A 9,710-nucleotide genomic window follows, 5' to 3' on the forward strand; every position below is an offset into this window, starting at 1 on the left:
CTTAGCCATTACTCTATTTTGGGGTTGAAAATGGAGTGGGTTGGAGAAGATTTTACTCCAAAATGATGTTTAGAGTAGAAAATAAAGTAGGATTGGAAATGCCCTTAAGACGACTTACCTATCTGAAAATGCTTCAGCGCTCAGAACTTCATTTTAAAGTTACTAATTATAAAATAAAACTTATTATACTAATGAAATAATTAAATCTATTTTATTAAAATATAACTCAAACATATGGCAAAAGGATTTTTGGATAATATATATTTTAGAGCATCTCATAGTAAGAATATTGCATAGATTTATCAAAATAAAGTTTAGAGCACCTCCATCGCTAACATAAAATAAAGGTTATCAAAATTAAATAATTAAGAAAAATAAAAAGACCCAAGAGACAGATTTTGCTCATTAATTCCTAGAAACTCTAGGTACAGTCTACAGATGACACTTCATTATTAGTTTATGAGTATTTGTACTCCCTACACACAACTTCATACCATATTTACACACAACTTTCAGAAACTAAAAATATAATTACATAATAAAATACTCCATTCGTTCCCGAAAGTAGGATGTTTTAGATTTTTTATTTGTTTCACAAAGATAGATTTTCTATATGTGTAAGATACTTTTTTATATTTTTAAGAAATATTAAATGAAAATATTTGAATTGATTAAATTTTATTGGTGAAAAGTTATTGGAAAGCGTATAATAAAGTAAAAAAAAATTAAATTATAAATATTTATTGAATTTTTAATAAGCATGGACACTTTAGAAAATCTTACTTTCTAGAACAGAAAAAAGAGCATCAAATTGGGTGCACTTTTATTATATCTTTTCTTTTTCTTAATACGGTGATTAAGAAAAAATATTTTAGGCGGATTTTGAAATTTCAAATGAGTACAATAACGGCAGTATTAAGAGCTGAGTTACTTGACTGATAATTTCTGGAAATTTAGAAAACTTCATTGCGTGAAAGAATGGTCTTTACAAATTTCCCAAAGTTCATATCATAAAGGGATGATCCTCTGTTTGTACAGCTAACAGAAAGGAGAAAACAAAACAAAAAAGCTTTAAAACTCTTGATATAGTTTCCGCAATTGATTGAGCTTTTGTCTATGCATGTGTATGACGTGTGTACTTCTATCCCACCATTCTACGCATCACACGTGTAAAACTTTCTCTGCAAGGAATAGAAGAAAGAAAAGAGGTTGGTCAATAACATATAATTCTCTAAGCTTGATGAGAAAGTAAACGAATGGCCACGAACTTTGCGTGAGTTGAAACAACAAACGTCAAAAAAGTAATATAAGCTGATGTGGAGATTCACATGAAAAGATAAGCCTTTTGGCAAATCCTTGCTCGATAAGAAAGAATAAGAAGATGACGTTTCAAAACTTTCACTTTCCATTGATTTGATTAGATGAGAAGCATTCCTTCTTTCTTTGATTATTAATCAAAAGCTAAACAAGACTTGCTTACCCTGTGTTAAACAACCCTGACCTTGTTTTTGTCTCTGTGGTTTCTGATAATCTGAGCCAAAAGGTTGTCTCCAGCCACTTCTCTCATCTTCCGAACCAATTGATCTCTCTGAATCTTCCGTTTCTGCAACAAACCCCACATTGGATTAAAAGTAAAACACGCCCTAAAACCGTGTATTAATCAAGTTAAAACAAAAGCAGAACATACCCTAAAATCATCGTAAGTTCTGATGATCAAGTTCATTCTAAAAGTATCCATCGACTTAGACAGCGACAACATCAGAGCAGCAAAACTAACCCGCGGCGAGCTCAGTCTAGCCGGAGAGCCACCGTTACGTATAACTGAATAAAACCATCCTCAAAATTAGCACTAAGAGCATCTCCAAAAATAACCTTATTAAAATAAAATGTTATATACCTGTGAGACGAGGAGACTTGAAAGCGACGATATAAGTAGGCAAGATGTACGAGTTCATGGTAGAGCTCCATACGACATACTTTCTAGGATTCTGCACATCATCCACACCAGAATCGAATTCAACCGAGCTCGGATACGCTTGTTTAGACCCGGAGCCGATCTCCTCAGGCTTCCCAAGAATCAAACGGCATAGGAGAAGATGCCTTAAGCCTTCTTCGTCTTCCTCTGTAGCTTCCGCTCTGTAAAAAAAAAAAAAAAAATCTGTTAATTAGTACCATCACAATCTTATATTAAAGAGAGGAGAAGATCGGGCTTACGCGAAGAGGGAGAACTTAGAAGGAACGAGATGGATTCCGATTCCGTTAGACGAAGAATCATCGTCGATCTCGCGGCTGCTGAATCCGTACGTGACGATACGTTCGAGATCTTCTCTGGAGCCAGCGTACCAACCGTATTTGACGTTGGGATCTCCGTTGTTCTTCCTCGCCATGGCTTCCGTGAAGATGCGAAAGGCTAGAGACTTGGCTCTCGTGGTGATCGCGTTGGGGGATTTCTTACGTATAGTGACGATCGTGGTGGCGTTAGCGAGAGTGGCGCCTAAGCCGGAGAGGAAACACGTGGTGATGACGTCGTGCTCTTGGTTCCCTTCGCGGAGAAGAATCGTTGAGTCGGTGGCGGAGGAGGAGGAGGAGGAGAGTGGATCGAGAATTTCGCCGTTGTCGAGTTCGATCTCTACCTGCGCCGCCATCTCCAAGTGGAAAGAAAGTGCGAGAAAATGTGAGAGAGAGAGAAGTTTTTCTTGGGAAAATGTGGAAGAAAGCAGAGTCGTCCTCTCTCTCTCTCTCTCTAACGTTATAAACGGTTGGTTACAAGCGGTGCCGTTAGTTCCATTTAGCTTGCGCAACAAGACATCTCCCTCGATCACATATGGAATGACATTTTTACCCCTATAAGAAAATTACGTTCCGTGCCACGGGGGAATAATGGCGCTGTTACTATTATTCTCCACGCGACTATTGTTTGTTTATGGTATCGTCTTTTCTCTCATATTTTGCGTGTAAAAAGTTAGGTTCTTTTGAACAAATTAAAAAAAAAAAAGTTAGGTTCTAATTACTTATTTACATTTTTGGTTTTGGTTTCAATGAATCTGTTTTCATGGTAAGGTTTTCAAGAATATTCTACAGAAGCAATATTGATGGGTTGTTTCTTATGGAAGCATTAGATTGATAGTAGCCACATGTAGAGGTAATAAATTCGGCTAAAAGTGGTTAGGTTTTTCCTTTCAAAGCATGCCTTGCTCAGTTGTCTAAAGTTTTGGTTTTACTTATACTAGGAAACAAATCCGCGCATTCGCGCAGATAATTACATTTTTTATTAAAAATAAATTAGTAAATATAAATTGAATGTATATATTTAATAATTATATAATTTTATTTAAAATTTTTGTTTTAAGCACTAAAAATAATTTTTTTTAATAATTATATAATTTTTATTTAAAATTTGAGTTCTGCTACATTATTATATCATTTTGCGTAGACTACATTAATTTGACTTAAGAAGGAATATTTATGTGTCTGTTGTTTTGTTGTTTGCAGCACTGATGAAGAGAAGCTTCCTTCAATTAGCTTTGAGATGCAAGGAGGAGCTCCATACAATGTTTTCAGTTCCATACTTGTCTTTGACACCTCTGATGTACGTATAGACATCTCTCATCTCATCAATTTATGATGCATAAGACCTTTTATTTCTGATGTCGAATTTTCTTTTTTTCAGTATGTTGATAAAATTTGTAATAATCCTCCATAACTTCTTTTGTTGATTTGGTATTATACTATTGATACCCTAATGGAGACGTGAGTGTGATCACCCTGTATAAAAGGTCATCTACGATTTCCTTTTTTTTTGTTTGTTAATTTTAAAAACATATCAACAATGATGTTTGTCTATATTTGCCCTGCAACAAATATCCGGTTTCCATCCGAATTAGAAGATATCAAACCAAACCAAAACTATATAAATATTTGAACATTGCCTAAATTAAATGGTTAATACATAACCAATTAGAACCGTACCAAAAGATTTTGAATTATGCTTTATTTCATTAATTGGTTGGTATATAAAAACTATTATATTATCATATTAATAAACTCATTCGTATTAAATTACCATATATATATATGTTTGTTGAATTCATTTTAGTCAACTCATTGAGTTAATTAATAAATTAGTTTACAAACATAATTAATATTTTCTCAAGTTAATAATAAATTTTATTATTTTAATATGTTTCACTCAAATGAAATAACTAATTTTTTCATTCATATATACAAACATATTAAAATAAACATAATTATAAATAAAATATTTTCTCAATAAAAATTAATAAGCTAAAAATAAAATAAAATTTATGAACATTATTTATATTTGTTCTAAAAACTAAAAAAAACTTTTTTAAAAATTTAAATTTTATTTTAGAAAATAATATATTTGGTTTTTTATTATCACTGCACATATCATAATACATTGTTAATAATTATACTAATTTAGTAGCAGAATTGAAATGGAAAATTACCTTTCCCTTTCTCTAAGGTGTAACAAATTCCCTTTTTTTTCAAGCTAATTTGGCTTTTTTTTTTTTCGACTTTTCCACTGAATCTATACAGTCTACATCATCTACATCTTCAAGCATTAGTTGCAGTGACAATCGTTGTTTTGAATCCAGACGGTGTTCTTCTCCTTCAGACGTTTGCCCATATCAAGTTTCCGTGTCTACTACCACTACCTCCACCGGGACATTGTTACGAGATGTGTTCCATCTCATCACAGAAGATGAGGATTTGAAACGATGCTAACGTCGCGCTTGTGTAAGTGATGACTATTTTCCTCTGTTAACCAGCAAGCAAAGCAACCTATTTGTTTTACAACGGTAAGACTGAATATGAAATGTTATCTAGACATGCACAAAAGTCTATGTCTTTTGTCTCACTTAAGACTCATGCACGGCTCCGTCAGCTGTCCTGCTGTTTGAGAACCTGAGGCAATCAAGGATATGTCAAAAGAACTGACTCCTTGTTTGTGATGATGCTGCGGTCAGAGAGACTGGTTTTTTCCTGAACCGTCAATCCGTGAATGGCGTTCTCGGGCTTGGTGCGAAGATTATTCTGTTCCTAGCATTCTAGCAAAATCTAAAATCGCTGCAAACTCTTTTTCAATATGTTTCGGACGAATCAGTTTCGGAGACAAAGGCTACAGACCAGCGTGAACCTCCATTCGAATCTCTTGAACCAAGGTACAAAATCAGCTTCATATTACCATCTACACCGATTATGTTACCATCTTCAATTCATTACTTCCCTTTGTGATTCACATTCTTGATCCAAAATGAACATTAGTATGGCTAATGGTGTGCATGTGACGGGATTATTAAGGGCAGCAGCACTGAAGTGACCTGTTTTTCTTCGCATTTTTGCACAGTTCGACACTGGCTCATCATTTACATACTTAAGGGTTCCAATCAAACAATGAATAGGAAGCATTACCAAAAGACGTCTATACGAAAATATGCTTACATAGCGACAACACCTTGATCGAGAGTCGAGACGCAACTTATCGGTATTGAGCGAATGATTGAGTTCTTAGTTGTGGATCCTACTTACATTATCAAATAATGTATAAGAAGCGTTACCAGAGAACATTAAGAAACAGAAGAAGTATTACAATCAGAAAAGTACCTTCTCGCTATTATGATAGAGCGAATGAATGACTTGTATTGAATTGTAGTTTCTATAGATATTCTGAATTGGAAGAATTATAAAATCAAATAATGGTATTGAAATAGATAGGAAAACTCAAGAGAGACAGTAAACTCAATGAATGCATGAGATACAATAAACTCACCAGAAACTCATCCTAGACAATTTTTGTAGAGAAATAGACCGGAAGATACATAAACTCAACATGGCCAGAATGTGAGAGAGAATAATCTGAAAATGAGAGAGAGTACAGAAAAGAAGATCGTCCGCAAAGGACTGCAACAACAAAAAAAATTAAAAATCCAGAAAGAGAGATATAAGAAACAAACAAAATAATGGGAGAAACCTCAGATAAATCTAACAACCTATACAATTCCTTCAATATATAACATTGAAAAGATGTAACTCTTAGAGGAAGATGAATTGTTTAAGAGACACCTTCAATATATAAAACTGAAAAGATGCGACTCTTACAGGAAGATGAATTGTATAAGACACACCTTCAATATATAAAACTGAAAAAATGTTACTCTTAGTGGAAGATGACTTGTTTAAGAGGTGCCTTTGTATCGGTGTGAATTTGTTGGATGAAGACGTCGATCGGTATAACAAATCAATGACGTCATAGCTTCATCTTCTCATAGAATCATATCCATTGGATTATATTTTCAGGATAAACTCTACCGTCAGATTTATATTTTATTTTCCTATAAAAAAGTGATTACGTCATCTGGCAACAAAATCTAGTTTGCTATTATATATAGATGAGAGAAAAATATATCTCTAATTAGAATATGTAGCTCTATTATTAAAATTGTACTAAAAACTGTTTTTCAAATTAGGATTGAGTGAAAAGAACAAGTTATATTAATCTATATATATAAAGAAATGTTCGCCTCTCTCCCGTGAAGCCACGTCATCAATTCGTACGTTCTGGGAGTGACACGTGTCCCATTTTATATTTAGGGCCAAAATAAATAAATGCAGTTAAGGGTAATTGAACCCAGCACCTCTAGCACTGGTAATTTCTCTTAGAACCACTAGGCTAAAGTCACTTTTTATAAATATGTGGCCGCGAAAATACTTATTATCGTGTCAGCTGGAAGCCCATGCTTCTTCTGCTTGTGGCCAGGGCCGACACTGAACTGACGTCAAGATGAAGATCGTGAAGTTAAAAACTTTGCTCCAAACAGTTTTGCAATGTTTCCAACCTTTATAACTTGATGCATATAATATATATCAAAATACATTTGTTGTACACGCTTTTATTAGTTTTGCTTTTAAAAGAAGGATTTACAGTTATAAATGTTTTGTGCCAGTGAAGTAATGGTTGAAAAATCTCTATACATATGTCATTTTAAAATAACACTCAACTTCTATATATAGTCAATACATATGTACATGTTATATTCTAGACTGATAAATATTTTCTCTTTTAAAAATATAGAAAACAATTTTTTTTAGTCTACAAGCAAATGTTGTAGAACAAGTATGCATTATACAAAATAATATATATTTAAAATCCATACACAAAAAAATAAAAGTTGTTATAGGCCTCTATCTGACACATGCACACTCCACTATGAATAAGAATTAAAAAAAAACAGTATTGTCATCAAACTTTATCACAAATCCATATTTGTACATCTATAATTATGAGTTAGACAATTAGTTAATTTGATACAATACCAAAGCAAGAATAATCGAAAAACAACTATACCACCGCATACTAATAAGTAAGACATAACAGATAACCAAATTCTTGAATCTTAAAATAAATTTCAACTCGAGCATTTAGTGAATATCAAATTAACTAATATCCCGCCCGTAGGGCGGGCCGACCCTAGTTCATTAAAAAGTAACGAAGGTTGGCGTTATAAGATGAACAATATAGACAAGTTAATGACTGATACTAATAACAACGTTGAAAATAATGAATTTAGTTAATCGTCGGTTCAACGAAATATTTTAGCGAAAAAATGTAATTATTATAGATTAAATATTTGAATAACCGACGTTGGAAAATGTTTGTATTTGTTGAACCGCCAAAATATGTCACTGAAAGACGATTAAAAAAAAAAGAATTTGGTAGCTAAGTTATGTAGATTTAAGCAAAACTATTATTACTAGGATCGGGCCCGGGCTACGCCCGGGTTTTTTGTTTGAATTTTAATTTTAATTATATATTTAGTATGTTTATTTTAAAATATAAATGATATAATCTTTCATAAAAATATAAGTAGGTAGATAATTATAAAATAATTTTAAATTATTCATTGTTTTTTTGTCTTAGGCAAATCCAAATTTTGTATTCATTTTTATTAGAAATTATATATAAAATGATGAGTAGAATGAACAAATATATTCATTGTATATTTAATTTTGTTATACATGTATTGTTTATTGTTTATTTATCAAATCCTGTTTTATTAATATATTATTAGTTTTCATAATATATTTCTTACGATTGTAACATGTTTTCTTACTATTATAGTAAATATGGCCAATTTAATATATTCATTGTTTTAAATTAAAAGATGTATCTCCTTTTCAAAACAGAGACATACAATGGTTTAAATAAAAAAATATTTTTTAAGTTTAATGATTTAAATACACTAAAAATTTATTATAAAAATATATTAGTCTAAATTTCATAAATTTTAAATTTAAATTTAATTTTTTTTATTTGAAAAAGTAATGCATATATTTTATAAAAATATATTATAAAATGAAGTTAGAAGATTAGAATTCAAAATTGGTTGTTACAATAACACAAAGCCTAAGCCTTTAGTCGAAATAAAATAAAATAAGACAAAGCATATTTTGGATGGTACACAATAAGAAGGTGAATATATAATTAACTAAAATTAGTTGTGATTCAATTGTTTTTGTTTTATTTCAACAAACATTTTAACATTTTGAATCATATTAAATTCTAGGGTAATAAATCTATGCAATATACACATTCTTCACCTTATATGAGATACTAAAATTAAACTGAAATACAGTTATTAATAATGATAGAATCAAATATTATATAATATTTTGAAAAAATATTATTCAAAAAGGTTATTCAAAAATATAAAAAATATATTAAATTAGTAATAAAAACTGGTGCATCATTTCAAGACACAAAATTCTAAATTTAGTAAAAACATAGATATTTTCCTTAAATTATTTTTTTCTTAACCAATATTAGTATCATCTAATGTTCATCCATATATTCACAAAATTATTATTAATAATTTATTTATTTTAATATTTATTGGTTGAAAGACTGAAAACATAGATAAAAACTATTTCAATATCAAATGAAATTTGATGAAAAAATTACGTCGCCTGTATATTTTATTATTTTTGCCAATATTTGTATTTGAACTCATCATTTTGTTTTTGTAATGTGAACGAAATAGTAATATATGTTTTCCAGGTAAACTGATTGGTTATAGATGATGTTTGTTTTCGTTTAAAAATTGTAATTCTAACAAACACAATCCGTTTGAAATTACATGAGTCGCCGACAAATTACTTTTTTGTATATAACAATTTCCTAGATTTCCTTAAATATAATTTAAATAAATATTAAACCTTCCAAATGAAGTCTTAAGGGATAACATTATATTCAAAATGTGTGAGAACTGAGAAGGTTGAAGCTGTACAATATAAAGGTCTTGTATAGAAACTAAACCAGTTAAACAAAAAAATTAACTACTCAAATTGTCAGTTGTTCTTGTAGTTTTTTTCTACAGTATATGAATATCTATAGACTAAATTTTTTAGCCAAACCTTTCGCCCTTGAATTTTTTTTCCAGACAAAAATGTTATACCATATGATATGTTATTCTCCAAAAGTGAACATAGACTTACTACTCGTACGTAATTGAGAACAAACAATATTGGATAACACAACTACTAAGACTATCATTACCAAAATCATGTTTCTTTTAATTGGGTTGGATCAAAGTATAGTATCTTTATTCTTGGGAGCCTTAATATAATAATACATTCTCTTCCTGCTTTAGTTCTAAGTACCTCTCCTAACTTCACCAGAAGAGAACGTA

General features: G+C 31.0%; 1 protein-coding gene across 2 annotated transcripts; it reads right to left on the reverse strand.

The window, feature by feature from the left end:
* Positions 1-925: 925 nt before the first annotated feature.
* LOC103829266 (probable inactive poly [ADP-ribose] polymerase SRO2) lies at positions 926-3,176 on the reverse strand. 2 transcript variants are annotated; one of them, XM_009104917.3, is made up of 5 exons: positions 2,215-3,176; positions 1,898-2,136; positions 1,688-1,821; positions 1,502-1,603; positions 926-1,181 (listed from the first exon to the last, which is right to left on the reverse strand). In XM_009104917.3, exons 1-5 carry the CDS (start codon positions 2,643-2,645, stop codon positions 1,155-1,157), a joined length of 933 nt encoding a protein of 310 aa, XP_009103165.1. In that variant the 5' UTR covers positions 2,646-3,176; the 3' UTR covers positions 926-1,154. The 2 variants fall into 2 exon arrangements, with proteins under 2 accessions (XP_009103165.1, XP_009103166.1); XM_009104918.3 differs by having other exon boundaries at positions 1,481-1,603; positions 2,215-3,168.
* Positions 3,177-9,710: the final 6,534 nt, after the last annotated feature.

The sequence above is a fragment of the Brassica rapa genome, chromosome A07 (assembly GCF_000309985.2).
Source record: "Brassica rapa cultivar Chiifu-401-42 chromosome A07, CAAS_Brap_v3.01, whole genome shotgun sequence".
Classification (NCBI taxonomy): Eukaryota; Viridiplantae; Streptophyta; class Magnoliopsida; order Brassicales; family Brassicaceae; genus Brassica; species Brassica rapa.